The following is a 23,898-nucleotide window of genomic DNA, read 5'->3' on the forward strand; positions in this document are numbered from 1 at the left end:
AACACATAATCTACCCCTACCTCAAATCCCTATGATTTCCAAAGTAGGCACCTGCACTATCAACTTCTCATGACCACTAACTATCTTGTCATACAAGCATAAAAGTTCTACATAATACTTCTAATAAGATTCTAGGTTCACATTGTCATAAAAATAATCATACACATCATTCATATTATCAATAATTTAAATATACAAATGTATGTCACAATAAGGCATTCCAATCACGTAAACCGAGGTAAGCATTAACTGGAATAGCTCACTAACCAAGATAGGTCCACTAGGCTCTATCGTGTCTCTAGTCATACTAAACTCATCATTTACAAATGATTCGAAACATTTTATCCGAAAGTCAACCCTCGGTCGACATTGTCACTCGTAGAATCAACAATCCTACCTAAATCAGTTTGGAAGATCCGCCCACGGATCTCCAATCCATAACTTCCCAAGAGTTTCATTAAGCTTCTAGAACAAAATCCTAAAGTTTTGGAACGATCCAACGGTCAGATCTTCGTTAATTGATAAAATTACGTGGCGACCGACATTCAATTTTACGAACTTAGGAAACCAATCCGGGAAGATCCGTACATCAAATTCTTGATCTGTCAGCTCCTAATATCCTTAAATATTATGTACTATTACATATTTGTATTTGGTGCCGATCCAACGGTCAGATCGTCAATTCATATAATGTCCAAGTGGCGGTCTCTATCAAAAATATAATCATACGATGAGATTTCATCAATCAAACATCACATATGGAATCAGAGTATCCAAATTAGTCTAGGAAGGGCAGGTGGTGTCTCGGGCCGCGTGCCGCTGCACATGGCGTCCGGCCACCCCGTCTCGTCGGAAAATTCAACTATTTCTGAAAATTACCAAATTTTACAGACAAATAGATCTCAGTGAGGGGAGTAATTTTCATACCTGGGCCGAAGTCCAATTCGGCCAAGAAATGCTTGAAATCACCCACGAACTGCCATAACCTTATAATTGGGTGTGCTTTAATTTGACCTCCATACTCTCTCCGACGCCTCCACCACTGCTTGGGCTTTGTTCCTGAGGTTGAAGGGAGCTTATTGGTTGAGTTAGCCTCATGATTTGCGGATCGCCACCGTACACCCACACGAACCACTGTCCGTTTTTCCCTAAAACTACCACCAAATTCCTTCTGATTTTAGGTGGAAATGGAATAAGGCAGGCTAGAGAGTTGTTTATAGGTAGTGGTTTGCCTTGATTTGTCAGAAAAATGATCGAATTTGACTGTGGTGCTCGATTGGGTCATGCAGGTCAAGGGGAAACCCGGTTTTCCCTCTCCGTTTCTCCTTCCCTCCTTTCCCTCCTTTCCCTTGTCTCTCATTCATCCATATCTCCCCCTTCTCTCCTAATTGGTTCATCCTTTTTTCTCTGAATGGGCAGCCAATGCCCTCCTCCCTCACTCTCCCACACCTCTCATTTTTTTCCCCTCTTCTTCACTGCCATCAAGCAACTTCTTTTTCTTTTCTTTTTTTTTTCTTTTTTTTTTTCTTCCCAGCCACTCACTGGCTTCCTTGCCTTGAGTCTGATTGGTCAGCCCTCCCACAAGGTGGGAATTCACTAAAAGAACACGAATTCGAATGCCCCGTAACTTTTCCATTATAATCTCGATTCACAAACGGCTTCCACCTTTGCCCTCGTGGTTTCGAAATCTATTCGAAAACATTAATTGTGACCTCGAAAGGTCAACAAATTTTTAAGATTAATTACAAAAATTCAAACCCGATAACTATTCGATTTAATTCTCAAAATTTATGGAATTAAAATTAACTAATAAAGATAACGTAAACGTAAACTACAAATTTAAATTACGGGATACATAACGGATATTGAAATTCCAGAGACGGGATTTCACACACCCACTGCTACTTGCAAGTGGTTCGTAGCTCAGTTAGTTAAGAGCATCTGTCCTTGCACCTGAGATTCCGGATTCGAATTTCTATTCCCGTAGTTTAATGTACATTATCCTATCATTTGTCAAAAAAAAAAAAAGAGAAAAAATGATAATGATAAATAACAGTTAATTTGATAGTTAGATCGTATGTAGAGACGAGTAATGATATAACAATATTTTACAATAAGGGGTGAGAGAAATAAATTGATATCGAACTCAACATTCACAATATTTGAATCTAAAACTTTTTACTTATAAATGAATAAAAATAACATTATACTGTAATACAAAGTGCTATATGCATGCAAGCCAAATTGACTAAGCTGAAAACTACTGCTCATTTTATATCTAAAAACACAACTGTCTGCAATCAAACATATGATTAATCAAATCTCTAGTGCGAAGGAACATATTAGGCAATCATATATAATGGAAGAAAAAAAATTGGCAAAATACACATGTCGAATACACTAATTAATACAATGCTTAATGTGGGAAGGAAATGAAGCAAAAAGTGTGAAGGAAACAATTGCAAGGGCTCACATTTGGTCTGATTCAGATGACCGTTCCCCTGCCGGTAACCGGCGAGACTAACGTTTCCATGTAAACCGCGGCTTCTGACTGAGTCCCGACAGCAATGTTTCTAAATGTCTTTCCCTTCGGATTATACAACGCCAATATGTTTCGCTTGTAGTCCAACAAAACTTCATCATTCTCTAAAATGCATAGAGGCTTGAAAAATTCGTTGCGCTCTTCAGGTAGGATCTGATCCAAAGAAATTTTCACGACTTTAGTCCAAGATTTTGCGACTCCATACTCCTTCATCACCCATATCCGAAGATCCGTCTCCATCGGGTAAGAATACACAAATAGACAATTTTTACCAGCACCAACTCCCACAAAGACACAGTTTTTGTTGCCAAGGTAGGGCAATGGTAACATCTCCTTAAATTTCTCCTCTGCTAAATCGAAAGACAAAATTCGCGAAGCAACCATACTAACTTCTACCCAATGTAGAGCTCCGTTTAAGAAGCAACCCTTCCCTTTCAAGTGAATATAATTGCCGTGATCATCATCAGCACTCCTCCTCCATGAATCGGATTTGAGTGAGAAAACTTGAATCGTGACTTCTTTAGAACCAAGTGTTGTTTTAGACGATCCTCGGATTACCTTGTAATCATCCGTGGTGGAATCATACCCGAATCCATAAAACAGCGAACCGGAATAAAGAGGTTTTGGTAATACCTTGGACTGCCCAGTACAAGGATTCCATATGATAATTTTGTTGCAGTTTACTTGTAGACATATCAAGCCGTTGCAGGAACCCACAATTCGTGTAAGAACAATATCCGGGATCCTCACTGGAAAATCAAGCTCTTTACCTGTAACACGAACATGAGAATCACTCTGCTGATCAGTCAATGCGACGTGGACAATGGAGTGGATACGCGTGGATGAGAAAAAGAGGGTGAAGGTTCTGTTGTTGTTCATGCATGTGAGTACAGCGTGGCTGAGGTGCTTCGTAACGAAATGAGGATTGGAGATTAAAGCGCGCCATGACTTGCATACACACCGAAATTGGAGTAAAGATCTGACTGGGAGCCTCGAGAGGATCTCGATAATAATGTCGTTGTAGTCAATGAGAGGTACTCGTTGACGGAGTTTACCATCAGAGGGGGGAGGTTGCTTCAGCTGCCGGGGGCTACTGGGGCCGTCCGCCGTGGTAGTGTTGCATCCAGCTGCTGGCGGGAGTTTCGAAGTGGAGATTCTTGGAAAAAGGCGGTAAATACAAGAACAACACTCTGATTTTGTCATTGCAGAAAGCATTGTGTCGACAAGGTACTTCATGAACTATATATAAAAAATGGGAATGTCTGAATGAACCCACATATTTCATTACTACACCCAAGCTTTAAAAATAATTTTAATAAAAATTTTACTCTCTAAACTGTACAATTATAAAAAAAATTAAAACTAAAAAAAAAAAATGTTATAGACAAATCAAATTTCGTGAGATCGTTTAGGGTCTGTTTGGTATCCTATTAAAAAAAATTCATTATTTCTCAAAACATTTCTTAAGAATATCTCTTGAAAACAATTTTCTTTAAGACTCAAAAACTTGTTTTATATGAGATTTAAAATTTTTAAATCTTAAAACTTAAACTAAACAAATAGATCCAAAGAGAGGGAGTTGAAGGGAGAAAGAAGAGAGAGGATGAGAGAAAGTAAGAAAGGATCGAAAGAGAGAGAAAGAATAGAGAGGATTAGAGGAGATAGAGAGGAGGATGAGGAGGAGAGAGAGAGAGAGAGAGAGAGAGAGAGAGAGAGAGAGAGAGAGAGAGAGAGAACGAAGAGAGGGGATTTGAGGAGAGGGAAAGAAGAAAAGAAAAAAAAAAAAGAGAAGGATAGAAGAAAAGAGAGAGAGAGATTCGGAGTGAGAGGGGAAGAGAGCGGGAAAAGAAAGGAGTGAGATTTAAGTTTAAGTACTCTAAAAACTCACTTTTGGTGTTTTTAGAGAGTAGACTAGTTTTAAGTTAGCTAGTCTTAAGTTCAGTTTTTTAAAATATTCTTGCCAAACAATTGTTTAATGACTAAAACTTGAAAAGTGTTTCTGAGTTGAAAAGTTGGATTCAAATAAAGTATCAAACAGGCCCTTAGCTTCTTTCTTCGTTCTTTTGTTTCTTCGAAAGCTATGCACTTCTACCAGCTTTTCATTCAATTGTCTTCAAATTTTAGTAGAAGTTCCTGTTGTAAACTGATAGGAGCATATTTAGGCGACTTACTTAGCTTGTTTTCGTGCATCTATGTTGTTAATTCATAGTTGTTTTAGTAGTTTAAGCCATTTTCGTGTGTTTTTAGGTTCATATGGCTAAGGAAGCAAAAAGATGCATTTTGGAGCATTTTGGAGCAAAATTGGGCTTGGAATGGATAGCATATGCTTGGAGCCAAAGTGTTGGACGAATTTGAAAGCCTTGTATGCACTTTGGACATAAAACAAAGGGCCTAGCCCAATCAAACAATCCTTTGAGCCATGCAAAACCTCTAGCCCAATCAACAACCCTTAGCCACATGCATTTCCACCTTCCTACTTCATCATTTCATCATTGCATCACCATTCACACACACATGCACTTACTCTTTCATCATTGCACCACCATTCACACACACATGCACTTACTCTTTCATCATTGCACCACCAATTCAACACATGCACTTACTCTTTCATCATTGCACCACCATTCACACACACATGCACTTACTCTTTCATCATTGCATCACAAATTCAACACATGCATTCACACACCAACAACCTAGCTCTTTTTCCATCATTATTTCATCCACATGCACTCTCAATCATAACAACCACATTCACTCTTAAACAATCACCCACATATTCTCCCATTCCCCCTATAAAAACCCATGCATTCATACACAAAAATCACATCTCATTTTCATACACAACACACCACAAACACATCCAATCTTCTTATAATCCAAACACCACTCCTCATCCATTTCCATAATTCCCCAATCCATTCAACACACCAACAACATCCCTTAGACCTTGTGCTACGACGAAGAGGAAGATAAGAGGGCCTAAACGTTCATACAATTCAAGTTTGAGTTGTTGGAATGTTTAGGTGTTTCTTTGATTCTCTTTGTTTTGTACCATGAGGAACTTCCTCTTTCGACATCAGTTTTGCTTCAAGGGTTCTTTCTTCTTAATCCTATGTTCACTCATGTTATATATTTTTATGTCAAACCTTTTGTAAACATGAAGTGTAACTAATCTCTCTCTAGGGATTCGATGTAGCCTTGCAAGAGTGCCATGTAGTTAATTCAGAATTCTCATTTAATCTATCTATTTCTTGTTTCATTCTCCGATTTAATTGTGACTTAGTGTGTTAATTTTAGTGCTTGATCATCATTTGAATTAACCACAGGTTGTTTAGCCAAGATTAAAGCACACATCATGCATAATCTTGGTGGATATGTGAATGAATGAAGGGAATGTTTTGCAAACATCCTGCCGAGTGTTCCCTTTGGTTTTGTGAAAGTTTCTTATGCACTACATATTCTTGATTAGGAACCAAAGTTGCACATCACAATTAGGTTCATGATTAGGGACATTTGATCAAGTCCACACATCATATGGCTGATCATATCTAAGTGAAACAAACTCAAGAAATAAGTAGAGGGATGAGTATAATCTGACTTAACAAGCATGGACTTGGCTTAGCAATGGTGAAATCGAATATCTAGCTACATCTCTATTTGTGCTATCTCATTTCATTAGTTGTTGATTCATTTATTTGTGTCTACTTCATTTTCTTGTGCTTTCAAGTTACAACAACAAATCTGCCTAAATTGATTAGTTTTATTTCTCTTATAGAGTTTTTGCAAAACAAGTAGTTGTTTAGGTCCAATTAGTCCCTGTGGATTCGACACCCTTATTTGTGCCATTATACTAAAAATATTCTAGCACGAAGAAGGAAAACTTCAACACCATTTCATCAATTTCATATTTACATTCTGTCTTAGTGTTTTAACGTTTAGTTTCGCATTCTTTGAGTCTAGTTTAGTGTTTTATATTGTTTTTAGCGTTTTTGAGTCAAATCCAAGTGATTAACAATCCCTCCTAATCCCCGGTCCAGAACGATCCCTACTTACATACTTACTACAATTGTCAAAAAGAGGGTTTAATTTGTGTGCGTATAATTCTCGCATCATAAACTAGACCAAACAATCAAGTAATAAATAAAACACACAACACGATTTAGAGTTCCTCCAATATAGGAGTACCTAACGGAAGCTTTATTGATTATTAACGAATACAAGAGAACTCACAAACACAAAGCACTCTCACGTATACAAACTTATGCCACTCAAACTCACATACAAAATCTCTCCCAAAGCCATCTATTTATACAATAGATGTCGTGCGTTTTATAGAAATCCTATAGAATATAGGAAACCAAATCATAGACTAAAACCAAATCCAAAACAAACTAGAAAGTTGTATTCAATAATAACATGTGTCCAAGTTATCCCAGTCCTACACCTTTCCTAATTCTTGTTTTGGTTTAGGCACATGTTGATTTAATGCCAAATCCAACAATTTCCACCTTGGCATGAAATCCATACTAAGGCATCCAACATAACAGCTTCCGTTGCTCCACCATAATTGCAAGATCAAACTTGCTTCATCTACACCAAATACAAACAGTGCTTGAACTTGGCTGCATTAACCACCTTTGTTAACATGTCAGCTGGGTTATCTTCTGTAGCAACCTTCTGGAGACGAATCTCATCTTCAACTATCACTTCTCTCACAAGATGGTATCGTTCATCAATGTACTTAGTCCTTGGATGATGTACTTGGTACTTGGCCAAATAAATTGCACTTTGACTATCATAATATACCATTGTGTGGTTCCACACCTAAGTCTCCTAACAACCCAGAGTCCAAATTGCTTATTTGATGGCTTCAGGGATCGCCATGTATATAGCTTCTGTGGTTGATATTTTGCCATTGTTCGTTGTAGTATTGATACCTTAGTATCCATTTAGCAGCATTCCAATGCTCTCTTCCAAGATTAAACATGAACCTATTGACAATTGTAGCTACGTGTGTAATATCAGGATGAATGCATATCATAACATACATTAATCCTCCAACCAAATTAACATATGGAACACCTTCCATCTTCATCTTTTCTTCATCTGTTTTGAAACATTTTTGCTGCTCAACTTAAAATGAGAGGCTAATGGAGTTCTCACACGCTTAATGTCTTCTGTTACTCCAAACTTTTGTTCTTAAGATATTGCTTATGAGAGAAGCACTCTAAACCTTTCTGTCAATCCCTTGTGATCTTCACTCCTAATATTTTATTGGCTTCACTGTGATCCTTCATTTCAAATTCCCTTTTCATTTGTGCTTTCAACTGGTCTATCTTTGTCGCCTACATAAATGAACCATCTTCAACCTTATGTGATAAACACAATGATCATAGTGACTTTTTGTATAGTCTTGACCCTTCAAAAACTTGTCAAATCTTAAACACCACTGCCTAGACAACTGCTTCAAACTATAGAGAGATTTCTTGAGCTTACAAACCAATCTTTATTTTTATTTCTCTTGGTGCCCCTCTGTTGTCTCATATAAATCTTTTCGACCAAATTCATATGAAGGAATATAGTTTTTACGTCTGGTTGTACTAACTCAAGGTTGAATTGTGCAACTAGGACAAGCAATATTTGAATGGAGGAGTGCTTAACCACAGGATAAAATATCTCATTGTAATTATCCATTTCCTACTTCTGAGCATATCCTTTAGCCACTAACCTTGCTTTTGAATCTTACCAAGCTCTTGTCATCCATTCCATCCTTCTTTGCATAAACACACTTGCAACCTAGTGCTTTCCTTCCTTAAGACATCTCCACCAATTCTCAAGTTTTGTTCTTGTGAAGAGGAAACATCTCATCATCTATTGCCTCATGAAATAGACTCTTTTTCACTGTTTGATGCTTCTTCAAAGTTTGTGGGAATTTTAGCCTCAATTATAGCAGTGCATGTAACATCCACATAAGCCAGGGGGGTGATCCTTATATGTATATTCTCATCCCTACCTAGCACGAGGCCTTTTGGGAGCTCACTGGCTTCGGGTTCCGTAAGAACTCCGAAGTTAAGCGAGAAAGGGGCCATAGCAATCCCATGATGGGTGACCCACTTAGAAGTTGTTCGTAAGTTCCCAAAAACAAAACCATGAGGGAATGGTAAGCCCAAAGCAGATAAATCGTGCTACGGTGGAGTCGGGCCCGGGAAGTGGTCCCGCCTAGGCCGGGATGTGACAAATTTGGTATCAAAGCCTAACCCTAGCCGTAGTGTGCCGATGAGGACGTCGGGCCCCTAAGGGGGTGGATTGTAACATCCCACATTGCCCAGGAGAGTGATCCTTATATGTATATTATCATCCCTACCTAGCATGAGGCCTTTTGAGAGCTCACTGGCTTCGGGTTCTGTAGGAACTCCAAAGTTAAGCGAGAAAGAGGCCAGAGCAATCTCATGATGGGTGACCCACTGGGAAGTTGCTCGTGAGTTCCCAAAAATAAAACCGTGAGGGAATGGTAAGCCCAAAGCGGACAATATCGTGCTACGGTGGAGTTAGGTCCGGGAAGTGGTCCCGCCCCGGCCGGGATGTGATAGTGCATATACCATGCACGCCATGCAATCCTTGTATTTGTAGGTAGGGATGTTTCCCTTTTTCCCTTCCTTTTGGCTATGCAATTATCTTGTGTCTTCAGTTTTTTTGGTGTTGTCTCTTCTTCGTGAACACTATCTTAAAATTCATGTTGATCTCCTGTCTTTCTTCTTCCACAACTTCTTCCCTTGGCTTTGAGTTCATGATGACTTGTTCCTCAAGCTCTACCATTTGAACATCTTCTTTTAACTTCATGTAACTTTCATCAAACATCACGTCTCTGCTAACTATAATCTTATTCAACTCAGGACACCAATGTCTAAAACCTTTCACATTACTATTAAATCCCATAAATACAACTTTCTTTGCTCGTGGATCCAATTTATTTTCCTTCCCATGAATGTAAGCATTGCATTCAAAAAATCAAAGTTTATCATAATCCTGAGCTGGTTCTCCAAACCACAATTCAATTGGTATTTTTCCGCTCTAATGTAGCAGATGGCAATCGGTTCAAAATACGACATGCATAGGTTAGAGCTTCTACCCAAAATCTCTTCGGCAACTTAGCTTGAGACACCAAATAACAAACTTTCTCGAGCAAAGTTCTATTTAGTCTCTTAGAAATCCCATTATGTTGTGGAGTATGTCTGACACTGAAATGGCGAGTGATTCCTTCCTTCCTTCTTTCTTATATAGAACACTCACAATGATTTTTACACAAACGTGCTATAGTTCTGCTAAAATTTTTGTATTCTTACAACTTAATGTCCTTTTGAGAGATGGAAGATCTAACCATTCTATGGGGTTCTTCTTCCTAAGAGCCATTTTGAGAGATGAAAAACCAGTGACACCATTGTATGGGGTTCTTCTTCCTAAGAGTCATTTTGAGAGATGAAAGACCAGTGACACCGTTATAAACAGAAAAGACTTGTTTTCATTATTAATTGAACTTAGACATGGCTACTTAGTCAAAGGGCTTGGATTTCATCTCTCTACCATTCAAGAAGGCAAGAACAATCTCAACTCTTCAGTTTTCATAAGCACTTAGACTCCCAAAGATTGCATTAGGAACTGTGGCAATGACCACACACACAACCATAACTAAATTTAATCTTAAGCCTAAAATGAATTTAGTTTAAAAGTAGAAGATGCGATTCAAGGGAACATACGAATAGAAACAGACACAAACTATAAGTGATGCAACCTTTGAATGTAGACATCTCTGCTCGAATAAAACTTACAGCCTTCAAGTTCGTTAAGGTCTTGTGAACTGAAAACGTTTTAATCAAACATTTTAATCAAACATCAAGCAGAAAGAAGACACATAAATATAAGAAACTCTACAATCACCGAATTCTTGTTCATAAACCCTAAAAAAATTTAAATCAAATGGAAAAAACTTGCATAAACCAATTCATGCATTAGTTGGAAGATTCAAAACTTCACTATGCATTGGTAGAAAAAGTTTGTTTTTCTCTTAGAAAGCGTTTTAAGGTTTTAACATAAGATAAAGATTGTGTGGGTTTATTGATAAATTTTAGTTTTATTAAATTTTGGGAGCCAACGGGGTTTAAACCCATGCCGTGGTGCAAGAGTAACACTTCTCTCCACTACTGTGGTAAAGGGCCACTTGTTAGAGTGAGATTATATGAATTCATATAAAATTTTCCAACACCACTTTGTACTACAATTCAGAGGTATTCTTCCTCACTTGTAAGTCAAATATCTTAGATTTGATTGTCGCCAAAAACGAATTTGTGCCACATTATTGCTATCCTCATTATGAGGTTTAGCACACTCATCCACCCTTTAGTGTATATAATATTGTTTGTTTTAAAAAAAAAAAAATTCCCAACAAAAAGTTGACTACCCTCAAGTTTTTTTTTAATCAACTATGCAAAAGAAAACAGTAAATTGTAGCAATGGTCCCTTAATTTTAATCAAATTGGAGCAATGATCTCTCAACTAAAAATCTATTACCGTTGGTTCCTTAACTCATCAAAATGTATAGTTATGGTCATTTTCGTCAACTTTGTCAGAATTTTGTCAAAATGAGTTATGTTAGAAAGAGCATTGCTACAATTAAGTTAAACTTGAGAGACCATTTCTCAAATTTGGTTAAAGTGGAAAGACGATTTCTCCATTTGAATTAAAGTTGATGGACCATTGGTAATGAATTTTTAATTGAGAGACTATAGTTGCATGTTTTGATGAGTTGATGAACCAATAGTAATGAATTTTTGATTAAGAGACTCCAATTAAATTAAAGTTGATAGAGCATTACTATAATTTATTCCAAAAGAAAATGACCCTAGAAATCTTGAAGAAATTAAAATAGTTAAGAAGGAGGCGCGAGCTCAGGAGAAGACTAAGTTAGACGCGCGCGCACCATAACCCAACTCAGAACTATAAAAGCAGCGGAGTCCAACAGCTACGATTCTCCAGACTTCGGTCTTCGGTCTTCCGGAACGCAAAATTTGGGCGATTCATTAAAAAAAAATCTACTAGTACGCCTCCCTCCATCCTTCAATTCCAATTAAATCCGATCCTCTCTCCTCTCCCTCTCTAAAAAAGCACCTTGATTTTGATTTGATTGGAATCATTGAATCCGAGTAAGTTTTTGATGCTTCAAAAGTTGAAAATTTTGAAATGATGCAGGATTTGTGTAACTTTATCGGTTGTTGTTGGTGAAAATCGCGGTAAAAAATGGGGGTTAAACAAGCGTTAAAGAGCCTGGATGCGTTTCCTCGGGCGGAGGAGCACTTGCTGCAGAAAACACAATCGGGGGCACTCGGTAATTCTTCAGATTTTCGTCTTGGTTTCGTATTTGGGTTTTTTGTGAGTTGTGTTTTGGATTGGAAATTTATTGGCTTTTTTATTTTTTATTTTGTAGTTTCTGTTGTTGGGCTGCTTATAATGGCGACATTGTTTGTGCACGAGCTTAGATATTATCTCACTACATATACCGTCCATCAGGTTCGAATTTCGAATGCATTGCTTTTGTTTTTGGGGGATTTTGTAAGGTAAATAAGTGGGTAATGAATTGAAAGAAATGCCATTGCCAAGAGATTGTAAGTTGTCTAATTGAAAAAGTTGTGTTTTTGGCAGATGTCTGTAGACTTGAAGCGCGGAGAGACTCTTCCGATTCACATAAATATGACATTTCCAGCTTTACCTTGTGATGGTTAGCATGTTTTTTTATTTTTTTTTTATTTTTTTATCTCTTGCTATTTAAGTGAATGCCGATTTCTTTGTAGGCTAATATGTTCATCATTTGGTAGCTTTGTGTGATGATAATCTTCGGGTTTCAACGTTTGATTGCAGTCTTGAGTGTTGATGCAGTCGATATGTCAGGCAAGCATGAAGTAGATCTTGATACAAACATATGGAAAGTAAGAGACTTTATTGATTCTTATGTATTTTCCTTTTCTTGATATTGGGGTGCAATGTGATATGGTGTTTCATGTCAAAAAGTAAAGAACTGCATTTGTACAATGATAGAAAAAGTGTTATATCTGTTTAAACTTTTATGAATGTATTACAAAGGTTTTGGCTTCTAAGTCTTATCTTCACGTTTGTCATACGCATGCTGCACATTGTTTGTTAGGTACCAATTTAACTGTTCAAGTATGAGACTTTGATTCAAGCGAACATAATTCGTTTAACCTGCACCACTTCGTATGGGATTCTTTGGATCTTCCTTTACTTAGTGCTTTCTCAAGCCTTTTTTCTGGTGATTCTTTGCTGGGCCATCATCGGTTGGTAGTGATGACTATTTTTGTTCTTTCCTTTGATCCACTGTCTTAAATTTTTATTATAATCTCATAGCTATTAGACTACCTTTACCCATGCATTTATATAGTAAGATTTAGTTTTCAAAATTGGCAACTTGTGATCTGTCTCTGTCCTTCCCTTCTCTCATAGTTATTCTCCTAACCAGTTTAGAGTGGCTGCAGCTTCGCCTGAACAGTCATGGACACATCATTGGCACTGAATATGTGTCTGACCTTGTTGAAAAGGAGCATTCTCACAAGCACGGTAACATCTGTGTTGCATTACATATCACATTTTGTTATGATTGTATGTCTTGCTTTTTAGATTTTCGTTTTCTGATAAAGAACCTTGGCCAGATGACGGCAAAGATCATCATGACGATAAGGACAAGGAAGTTTATCCACAAGGAGCTTTTGATCAAGCTGCAGAAGATCTTATCAAGAGGGTAAAGCATGCAATAGCAAATGGAGAAGGATGCCGGGTATATTCATAACACAGATCTCCATTTTTTGTACTAATGAACTGCACTTGCTCCTTCTGATATTGCATATATCTGATATAAAATTTTGCTGCAGGTTTTTGGTGTTTTAGATGTCCAAAGGGTTGCTGGAAACTTTCATATATCAGTTCATGGGTTAAACATTTTTGCTGCGCAAATGGTTAGTTTGCCTTAATATCTTGTTTTCTTCTCCCTCCAATTTCTTTCTATTTTGTGGTGAAAGAATTCCATGTGTTCTAGAACATGCAAAGTGATGTGCCTGGTCTGAAGTACTTATGGTTGATCCAAATTATCGTCCCCTGAATGAAAATTTTGATAAAATTTGGTTTTTGGCATTTTGAACTGCCAAACCATAGGATCGGTTCATTTTGACTTGATAAACTCTTGTTTAAATCCTATTAGATATCTTTAATCTTTTTTCAACTTTTTGGGTTTCGAAATGATATGGGGATTGAAGACGCTTGAGTAAACTTGTCTGTCTCAATTTTTGTATCATGGGGGTGCTTTGTGGATCAGTATTGTGCCAACTAGCTTTTTTTACTATAGCATATCTTTAAAGCTCGCTACTCTAGTTTATTACAGCTTCCAACTAACTGTTTCTGTGCAGATTTTTGAAGGATCTAGAAATGTAAATGTAAGCCACATCATACATGACTTGTCGTTTGGCCCAAAATATCCAGGAATTCACAACCCACTTGATGGGACAGACCGAATTTTGCATGACACAAGTGGCACATTCAAATATTATATAAAGGTTTGAATACTTGAACTTCATCTGGGTTAATATACAGCTATTTGGTAGATTTAAATATCTGGTATCTGCAATATACACTGGCCTATTTCATGCACGTCTGTGCAAGAATGCTTGCTTGAGTCTAAGCCTTAAAATGAACGCTATTTTTTCTTTCCCTTCTGTTACTTCTGGAAGATAAAGTAGTTGTCCCATATTTTAACTCAGATAGGTGAGATTCAAAGCAAGAAAGTTTCCCGGCTAGGAAGAGGCTTGCATCCAAAAAGGCATACTAGCCAAGGACTTGTCTTTCCCATCAAGAATTTGTACTGTTTCTTTCATTAAGTGGTTTGCAATACTTTACTAATGCCGAAATACATTGAGTAATGGTATTCGTTACCTTTTTCTCGAATTAATAATTATGTCTCTGTTCAGAAATGGATACCTGAATTGATTTTATCACAATAATTATACCTAACGTCTATAAGAAAGTTCTACACTTCCCGGGGCTGTATCCTGTCAGTTCTTCTGCCTCAACAGCGAGGCATGACATGTGTACTCCTTACCTTTAGAATTAAAAAGTCAATCAAACATGTGTGTCAATGTCATTACCAACCAAATATTAGTTATTTGATCTGATTTTTGTATTGTTAATTGGTTAGTTCCTTATCAAAGTGTAATGGGAGTTTTGCTTCATTTGTCAGTAGGCGTTTTGATATAGTTCAGCACCATAAGTCGTGAACGTGAAGAGGATTCAGAGGATTCGTTTTTAGAAATATTAAGCATCTGTCTTCAAACTAATGTTTTCAAACGATCCAATTGCTAGGAAAAGAAAACCAGAAGGATTTGTTTCATGTTCTGATATATTCTTTATAGACGGTTTTCGTGAATAAATTAGCAAGCTTGATGATCTATGCTGAAAATGTTTGCTTTCGTTGCCGTGCAGATTGTTCCAACTGAATATAGGTATATCTCAAAAGAAGTTTTGCCAACCAACCAATTCTCTGTCACAGAATATTTCTCTCCTATGAAGCAGTTTGATAGGACATGGCCAGGTCGGTTATAAGAAGTTTATTTGTCTGTCCCTTTTATTGAGTTCATGGTGTTAATTATCGACCCTGTTTGTTTGTGTCCAGCTGTATACTTCCTGTATGATCTCTCACCAATTACTGTAACTATCAAAGAAGAACGCCGCAGTTTTCTCCATTTCATCACTCGGCTTTGTGCTGTATTGGGCGGTACCTTTGCTTTGACAGGTTTGTGTTTTTCGCTCATTCTGTATCATTTTATTTAAGTCAACATTATCAAAATATACCGTGGATTTGGAACTTCCGTTTCTGCTTATTGAAGTTCCAACTAATCGATCTGCTCTATGTCAGAGTCTAGGCCATCGAAGTTGAAGCTTCCATTTGTACCATATTTTGTTGCAGATGGGAGTGTTTTTTTCATTAATTACCCATTCCATTTAACTCTGTTATTCCTTCTCTTGCATCAGGACTGCTAGACAGATGGATGTACAGGTTTGTTGAAGCATTGACGGCCAAACCACATGCTAGAAGTGTACTGCGATAAACTCTGGGAGTCTGCTAATACAATTTACTCAAGCGCATCTCCAGATGGACACTAACGTTTCCGGTTAGCAAGTGACATTGGATGTAAAACGGAGGCGAGAGCTGAAATGTGCATTACTGCTCATGTAACTCACTTTTTTGCTCCCCCTCTTAGTGGTGATGACCAATATGTGAAAATACATTGGCATCTCATTATACATGTTATTATTATAGTTTTTGATCTGCCGGAGGGAAACTCATGGTTGTTGTAGCTAAATTGATACACGCAGGATTCTTTACAGATTCCTTCAATTTACGTAGTTTCGATTTAGGCACTGTTCAAATTTTGCTGAGATGTTAAGAGCAGTTCTAAGCTCTTGCTATTAACTTTTTGTAGAAAAAATTTCTCGTTCCATTTATCAAATTCTTGCACTCTATGGGAATTATCTTCAATTGAATTCTGCTAACAATCGAGGCCGGTGATGTGTGTGATGAGTTACCGTCGTTACCAAAGACGGTATCGGCGGTTACTCGTTTTGAAGAATGTTCAAACTTATAAGTTAATGTGATGTGCAATTCTGTCCAAAACCTGGGCCGACCTGCTTCGCGCCCAGGCGTATTCATTTATGTCAACTTCTGTAACAAGCGTCATTGTTGTCCTAATCTCACTTTTAAAAATCTCTACCTAGCTTTGCTAAAGTCCTGCATAGACGCTACATGGCTGATCACTGACGTGATTAATTTTTAGACGTTTGAAAATAAAAAAGCGCTTAAATTGCTTAGACGTCTTGCCTAGTAAGCCTAGGCGCCCACCTAGCACACCTAGACCTACCTAGGTCGCCACTACTCGAGTCAACACTCATTATATGATTGTTTATCATATTTTCAATATGTTTTAATACTTTATAATATATATGTCATTTTTATTTTACAATTTATATATCCCAATACAATTATGTATTTTTTTTTAATATAAATAGGCATTTAATTATACAATATATAATAACTTGCTTACATCTCCCTAGTCTGCCTACGTCCTAACCCACCGCCCAAGTAGCGTCTAGTGTCTTTTAAAACCTTGTTCCTCATTCGTGCACACTAAAAATTTAAAGACCAACTTGTCAGGAAAAATAATTTGGACGACTAAAGTGAAACAACCCCAAAAGCGTAAACCCTGCTTGCGCAAGGGGCACAGACTTTGCAAAACCCTTACAAGAAAGCTTCGTTCCTTAAAAGGACAGAGACAAGATGAGAAGATAAACTTTGTAAATTTCTCGTCGCTACTGTCAAGATTTGACGGTCCATCAAGACAGGGCATTTCACTTTCTCTTTGGCAGGGAGTACCTCGTTGTGCCCGAGATGTTTCCGCTTACAATAATGTTGGTAAAGGAGTCGAGCACAAAGGCAGGTGAATACAACATACCATCAGGTCTGCCTTGCCTAAGAATCTGAGTATTTCTACAACATTCCTCTTGTTAGGTTACTCGCCATTTGAGTCTCTGATTCCCGATCGTATAACCTTTAAAATCTGCAAAAAGTTCAAATAAAACAAGCAATCATATTAAAAGTAAATACAGATTTTACATGGCTGGCAAGGAAAAGAGAAGGTCAGCTGCCCCATCTTACCAAAATTATTAAATGTTAATGTGCATGGGAAAAGAGGAATGATCTTCAGTATACAGAGCTCAAATTTACCTCTCAAAGAAGCCAAAATTGCTCAATCTTTATGAACTATGCGCCCTGTCTAACTTCTAGCTGCCTGGAACCATCAGTATTTAGATCTCCGTCAAACTGTTGCAGCTGTTGCTCCTGTTGGTGTCGACGATGCTCTTCTTCTTGCTGCTGCAGCTGTCGTTGTAGTTGCTGGTACTGATTATGTGAATCTTCCATCAATTGTTGCCGTCGTTGTTGCTGGTATTGGCGTTGATATTGCTCTTCTTGCTGCTGCCACTGCTGGTGCTGTTGCCGGTGCTGCTGCAGTTGTAGTTCATGCCGATGCAATGCATTGCTAGTGTGTTGATGGGAAGATTGCAGTTGTCTGCTGGTTTTCCATCTAAGATACTCCACCAGAAGGGAATTCGTGCTGATTGCAATCCCAAACCCGGTGAATGAAGAAAGTAGAACCGAGAGAATTGGATTTACATTAAGCTGCCGGTGAGTGAACATGAGAAGCTGCATCAGAGACCAATAGAATACGAAGAACAAGGAAAAGAAAGGAAAACGTGGGGTCTATAAATTCTTGAAAGAAATCGGTTCTGCTTACAACAGTATAAAATATGTGAGCAAACAGGATCACAATGGCAAACTGGAAGGAGGCATAAGCCCATATGTAGCTCCTGCTCACTGCCACCATCATGCATAATCAGGTAGCGTATTTCAACTATAATTCATGAAAAAATAGAATGCTCCAAGTATTTGAAGCAAAAATAGAGCTTGAAAGGGGGCGGAATGAGAGAGTAGGAAACATCATGACTCATGAGTTGCTCAGTAAAGGACCACTCTGGTCATTTCATTGAAAGAAAAAAAAGCCGTTATAGAACGTAATTCCTTAGGATAATATTTTTCTCACGTCTCAAAATTCCTGATTTTCCTCCTTTATTCTTTCAATTGTCCAAAATGAACTCCTAGGGTACTTTTTATCCAGTGTACTTTTATGGTTTTAAGATTTGATGTTCCTTTTTGTCCCCTCAACTTTCGAGGCCATATCGGATTGACAATATAAAATTCAAGTTGGCAATAGATGCCACGACTCTATTCTTCAAAGGGTGCAGATAAATATTACCTAACTAAAGCTTGATATGACAAAGCTTCCATTTCTTACTAAAGAGAACGGATTGAAATTAGTAACTTCACAGATGGGTTGGGGAAAATAATTGAGCTGTATGGCAGTATCTTTTTTGAAATGAAAGGACAGAAAACTAAAAACATACTGATAGTAAAAGGAAGAAAAAACTTACCCATTGTGGATGCAATCATGGATGAAAGGAGACCTAAAACACAAGAGAAGGGTAAAGAAATGGCAAGAGCACGAGGGCCCAAGTCAGATACCTGTTCAGAACGAAAAAAGAAAACGTCACAAGTAAAATGTTCATACAAATGTTTAAACAACCACCATAGATGTAGAAACCGCAACTGGTAAGTTGTTGAGGTTAAGAAAATTTTCTAAAATGCACTGCCATGTTGCCTCCCGTAAGTTATGTTTGTTAAATTATTAAATCTTGACAAAATCAGGCTCAGATCAAGGACAATATGAAGTATGATTGAACAACTGAGGTGACTTTCAGAATCTAGTCGAATTTTCTCTTTGCCAGCAAGAGCGAGCGTACAACCCTAACTATGATTCTATTAATGAAGAGTTTGAGTTTATAGTAAAAAAGCATAAAACATACCAGAAGTTGCTCCAGAAAGCAGAAATACGCAAGCATGCTGATCAGGACAAGAATTGGTATATCCTGCCAGACCCTGTCATGCATGGAACAAGGAAAAATCCAAAATCAAACTCAGAATGATAATAGCTCAAGTGTCAACAAAGAGCATGATACCAAAAGTTTCTGGAAAATGTGCCGAGTGATATGTTTGACTCATTTTTTTTTTTTTCTATGCGCTTAACAGGAGTTGTAGAAGACGTGTGAAAATCCATTTGATCAGAAGAGTAACTCATATTAAAAGTGAAAATGAAGAACAAAACATGGTGAATTAACGGAGCATAGTTTAGTCAGCCATCAAGTAACCAGAATTACTAACATAGTAATGTGATGATATCTATGAACATTTCATAGATACAACAGCATAACACCTGTCTTCTCTCTTCATTTTTACTTGGGAGGGAGGTGGTTGTGTGGTAGTTTTTCTTTTAGCAGAAACATTTTATGTGGTGAACAGACCACATGCATTTCTTTTAAATTTGGAAACATGGAGCCTTATGACTCTTTTACAATGAGTCATAACTATGACGCCATGCTGGGAATGTGGGATCATTATGAACGTCAGAAAAGTTGGGACTTGCCTGTAACGAGGAACTTCCCTCTGCTCCATTATTGTTGGTGGTCGTCTAGTAACAGTTTGAGGATTGTGTATTTTGAGTAGTGTTACAGGTAAGTTTCGGACATCCTGCTTGCAGACATCACAGGTCTTGTTTCCTTTAATGCTAAACCACTTTACTGCACAGTCTTTGTGAGCAAGCGCCAGCTCTCCTTTGCAACTGCACTCCATTTTAAGAGAATCACCACCTTCTGCGAGCTCAACCAAACAAATCCTGCAAACTGCTTCTTCTTCGGGAATATCCTCACCAGAATCTTCAGTAGCTGAAGGCCAGTTATCATTCATAAATTACAGTTGTATATATGTCTTAGATAATACAAAACTTTAAGAAGCACTCAAAGTGGGCTTAGTAATGCATGTGGATATCCTAGTGGATAGGGTGTTGAGTTTCCACCCATGCGTCTCGGGTTCAAAACTTTCTCCTCCCCTAAATTTTGTAATAGTTTCGAATCCTCCCCTTCCCTTAATAATAATAAATTAAAAAAAAAAGTGGGAAAAGTAAATAATAAATCTGTAAGAATTTGATAAAAGTTAATGGTTCAAACTTCAACCGAGCAAATTTGAAAACCTTGGCCTTGAATTTTTCTTATTTGAAAACTACGAATGGCATTCCCAGTTGCAAGTGAAGGAACATAAACCAATAGAAAGTCTATTGGAGTATAATATGTACTATACTTCCAAAGTTTTAACACCCGTAGCAGAGGTTTGTGAATATTCTCTCATTCTCTTACTAGCCAAATTTTGACACCCGTAGGAGTATCTATGCAGTAATCATGCCTGTAGGAGAGGTTCGTGAATATGCTCATTCTTCCTTCCAGCATGATTATTGCATGTAATACTTGAACAAAAGTATATTAACCATATATGCTCAATCTCCTAGAAGCCAAAATTTTCAAATTCTTTTCATGACAAGAGGTAGCATTTACCAGTTTCCAGTGCTGGATCAGCATTTGGTGAGGCACCCACAACTGCTGAAGGACGTGGAGTTGCTGAAATTACACGGATCATGCCTCCAGAATCCATCCGCCTTAAACTTCTGCCTGTAATATTTACTGGAACTGAGAATGAGCGGGACATATGATGCTTAGCTTCAATTCTCTGAAACAAAATTCATTTTTAGTGTGACACAAGAATTTCTAAACTGGGCACTGGTACATGAAAACAGTAAATTAGAATCACTTACAGGATAATCAGAATGACTCTCCATATGTCTTCCCTGCCCAGTCTCAGAACCCAGATTTGCACTTGGTGTAACTGGTAAAGAATGTGTCCCTTTCATTGATGTAGAGAAGAAAACCTTATTAAGGGAGAAAGACCGCGAAGTAGAAGGCTTTTCCAAAGGACTATCTGATGGGGGGGTGTCCGGTACAATGAGAATGGTCTTCTCACCATCCAGGGGCAAATTTTTCACCCTAAAGCTTTTTTGAGGAAACAGATTTTTCACCGTTGATTTGATCTTAGCTGAATGTGGCCTAGGTGGCAGTCCAACTCTACTAGAACTTGGACTTGGCGCAGAGGGAATATCAATTCTCGTAAAAGTGGACAAACTACTTTCCAGTGTCCTTGCCGGTATTTGCAATGAGGAAAGGTTTGGTCGTCTAGACTGTTGAACCAACAAGGTTTCTTCATTCTTTAACTTTTGATCATGAATCTGCAAAACCTTCAAACGATTCCATCACTATGCAATTCAACAATGAGATCGAAAATCAGAAATGTTATAGTGTCCAATCACTTCACCACAAGTAAATACATGGACAACAACTAAAATAAAAAACTTTATATGATTATATCCACATCTGAACTGTCGAGAAACCGAAGTCCGATATGCTAAAAACAAGAAAGCAATGTAATTTGTGCATATAAGTATATAACTCAAAGTGGTTTTCACTAATGGAAGTCATGGAAACCAAATTTCAGCAACAAAGAACCAAAAAAATCATCTTTTGAGAATAACCCTGTTAAAGTTATCATTTTCCAATTCAGAGTAACTAGACAAAAGCAAATACTAACACTTTGTTTGGTTACCCAGGAAAAGCAGGAAACAAACAGAAAAAATCAAAACTTTACTTCTGAAACTACTGCAGAGTATAATCTGGGGCAAAAACTCACCTGGGACTGATCGGAGGAGCTCTCCAAAGTCAATTCCTCACCCTGCCGAAGCTCGGAAGCTGAATTCTCCGTCATAACCAGAGAACTTTACCAAAAATGGAACCCAAAAAACCCTAATTTGGAAAACTGAGAGTCTGCTTTCAGCTGGCAGTCACCAAAATTGAGCATAAATTGAAAAGCATAGAATACAGTGGCAATGACGGCGACAACAAATTGTGATCGGACATGAATCAAAATTATCAAATATTAAATCGAATTTTGTTCCTTTTGGATTTGGGAACTTTTAAATCGTTTTTGTCTTTATAATCCCCGCCAACGTAATCAGCGTGCTCAATGCTGGTGGATTCTCTTTTCTGACTTTACCTTTGCTTCTGCTTTACTTTACTACTTGATTTGTTTAGTTATTAATTAAGCATGATTAGCTGCTTTAATTTAACTTGTTAGTACAAACAAAGGTTTGGGACAAAAAGGATGACACATCAAATAGCTTTTTATGGGGTCCTGTTTTGAGTTTTAAATTAGAAATGTTTTAAGTTTTTTTTTTTTTTAAGAAAAAATATTACCTACACGAGAGAAGGAGGTGGACTTAGCTCTATAATGGGTTAGCAATATGTGGCTCAACATCGTCTTTAGCAAGAATCGAAACCTAAAACATTTCACTTACAAGTGAATAGAAATATCACTATACTGTAATACTAAGTAGCGAAATGTTTTAAGTTTTAAATTAGATATGCTTACTTTTTTATTTGAAATAAGTCTTTTCAGCTTTTCATTTTGGTTTTTGGATAATTTGGTTTCTAAGTTTGTCCATTTTGATCTTTCAATGAAAAAATTATTAATATTTTCGTTAAATTGTTATATGAACGATCACGTGACCACCTTCTGAAGGGTATTTTTGTCAAACTAACTCATTCACTTAACGAGCACACTAACAATTTTTTTACAAAATAACTAAAATATTTTACGATGGATAAACTCAAAAACTCCTTCTATCAATTTTCATATTATATTCGATTGTCTGGTAAAGTGAAAATTAAATGATTACTTATCAAAGATTTCTCTATGTCATAATAAATCAGAGTTTGAGTTTGAAGAGGGGAAGGAATCATCGAAACAAGCGTTTCCTTTAAAAAACAGATCATATTAAATTGTACAAAGAAATGAATTCTATTATTTGGTTGATAAGAAATAAAAGAAATGTTAAAGAGATTTTTTCAAAAGTAAAATTCTTCATGAATTTTTTGCTACCTTTTATTTTTTGCACAATATTTTATAATGTTGATATGAGAATTAACGTTAAACTGTGAGGTGACAGAGAATCCGTAAAGAGTCCCACTTTGAAAGAATCTCTTTAACATTTCTCTCTATGAATATGAGTATAACTAACGTGAGTTTAAGTTCTATTAAAGAAACGAGAGTGGTTTAGAATAGTTTATTGTCTTATTAAAAAATAAATTGTTGATTAGCAATTTCTTTAAGAGAGTTTAGGCTTAATGATGAAGAGTTCTCAAAATATGTGCCCCACTCGAAATAAGGCTAGATTTAGTTTTTAATAAAATGTATTCTAAATTGTTCTAATTTACGTTAACAGACGTGAACTTTGTATAATAGATGTACACAATGCCATTGGCAAACTGAGTTAAACCGTATATGAAGACTATATATATATATATTTTTTGAACAAACGATATTATCGATTAAAGATGAGGGAATGAGTTTAACCTCACAATGGACTAGCAATAATATTGTTTAATTTCTTCTTCAGTGAAAATCGAATATAAAATCTTTTACTTACAAGTGAACATGAATACTAATATGTCGTACTAGTAAATGGCTGCAGGCTACATTAATTAGATTTTACTAAAAAATCGTTTATTCGTCAAAGAAACTCATGCAAAATTCTTCGGCCCACGGGTTCATAAAGTAGAGGCCTAGCCCATGTAAGTTGGATACAAACCCAGGCTTTCTAGCCCGCTCCAAAAAATTCGGGTCAGAGTCGGTACTCCTCCGAAACCCGGTTCACACATTCACGTCGATCCTAGATCGACCCATTTTACAGCGC

At 37.2% G+C, this 23,898-nt stretch overlaps 3 protein-coding genes across 6 annotated transcripts; 1 reads left to right on the forward strand and 2 right to left on the reverse strand.

Annotated features, from left to right (window-relative positions):
- Nucleotides 1-2,485: 2,485 nt before the first annotated feature.
- Nucleotides 2,486-3,820, reverse strand: LOC137709118 (F-box/kelch-repeat protein At3g23880). The gene is made up of 2 exons (XM_068448243.1): nt 3,797-3,820; nt 2,486-3,562 (listed from the first exon to the last, which is right to left on the reverse strand). Exons 1-2 carry the CDS (start codon nt 3,818-3,820, stop codon nt 2,486-2,488), a joined length of 1,101 nt encoding a protein of 366 aa, XP_068304344.1.
- Nucleotides 3,821-11,572: 7,752 nt separating this feature from the next.
- On the forward strand, nt 11,573-16,017 carry LOC137708049 (uncharacterized). Of its 2 annotated transcripts, none has more exons than XM_068447027.1 (12): nt 11,573-11,640; nt 11,792-11,927; nt 12,027-12,109; nt 12,242-12,317; nt 12,458-12,525; nt 13,090-13,171; nt 13,264-13,388; nt 13,483-13,566; nt 14,014-14,160; nt 15,083-15,191; nt 15,273-15,392; nt 15,632-16,017. In XM_068447027.1, the coding sequence occupies exons 2-12, from the start codon at nt 11,840-11,842 to the stop codon at nt 15,706-15,708; spliced, it is 1,059 nt and encodes a 352-aa protein (XP_068303128.1). In that variant the 5' UTR covers nt 11,573-11,640; nt 11,792-11,839; the 3' UTR covers nt 15,709-16,017. The 2 variants fall into 2 exon arrangements, with proteins under 2 accessions (XP_068303128.1, XP_068303129.1); XM_068447028.1 differs by having other exon boundaries at nt 13,276-13,388.
- A 681-nt stretch (nt 16,018-16,698) lies between these two features.
- LOC137708294 (uncharacterized) lies at nt 16,699-22,170 on the reverse strand. 3 transcript variants are annotated; one of them, XM_068447339.1, is made up of 9 exons: nt 21,837-22,170; nt 20,911-21,378; nt 20,654-20,825; nt 19,693-19,990; nt 19,076-19,148; nt 18,644-18,734; nt 17,950-18,029; nt 17,382-17,834; nt 16,699-17,214 (listed from the first exon to the last, which is right to left on the reverse strand). In XM_068447339.1, exons 1-8 carry the CDS (start codon nt 21,909-21,911, stop codon nt 17,418-17,420), a joined length of 1,674 nt encoding a protein of 557 aa, XP_068303440.1. In that variant the 5' UTR covers nt 21,912-22,170; the 3' UTR covers nt 16,699-17,214; nt 17,382-17,417. The 3 variants fall into 3 exon arrangements, with proteins under 3 accessions (XP_068303440.1, XP_068303439.1, XP_068303441.1); XM_068447338.1 differs by having other exon boundaries at nt 20,911-21,387; XM_068447340.1 differs by lacking the exons at nt 16,699-17,214; nt 17,950-18,029 and having other exon boundaries at nt 17,738-17,834; nt 20,911-21,387.
- Nucleotides 22,171-23,898: the final 1,728 nt, after the last annotated feature.

The sequence above is a fragment of the Pyrus communis genome, chromosome 11, assembly GCF_963583255.1.
Source record: "Pyrus communis chromosome 11, drPyrComm1.1, whole genome shotgun sequence".
Lineage (NCBI taxonomy): Eukaryota > Viridiplantae > Streptophyta > Magnoliopsida > Rosales > Rosaceae > Pyrus > Pyrus communis.

Coding starts and splice junctions, on each gene's coding strand:
- LOC137709118 (XM_068448243.1), bottom strand. CDS start 3,820: ATGTGGGTTCATTCAGACATTCCC. Junction 3,563..3,796: donor GGGTTCATTCAGACATTCCC/ATTTTTTATATA, acceptor CTCATTGACTAC/AACGACATTATTATCGAGAT.
- LOC137708294 (XM_068447338.1), bottom strand. CDS start 21,911: ATGACGGAGAATTCAGCTTCCGAGCTTCGGCAGGGTGAGGAATTGACT. Junction 20,826..20,910: donor AGAGTCATTCTGATTATCCT/GTAAGTGATTCT, acceptor ATTTTGTTTCAG/AGAATTGAAGCTAAGCATCA. Junction 18,030..18,643: donor CATGATTGCATCCACAATGG/GTAAGTTTTTTC, acceptor TGATGGTGGCAG/TGAGCAGGAGCTACATATGG.
- LOC137708049 (XM_068447027.1), top strand. CDS start 11,840: ATGGGGGTTAAACAAGCGTTAAAGAGCCTGGATGCGTTTCCTCGGGCG. Junction 13,389..13,482: donor CAAATGGAGAAGGATGCCGG/GTATATTCATAA, acceptor ATTTTGCTGCAG/GTTTTTGGTGTTTTAGATGT. Junction 13,567..14,013: donor ACATTTTTGCTGCGCAAATG/GTTAGTTTGCCT, acceptor GTTTCTGTGCAG/ATTTTTGAAGGATCTAGAAA.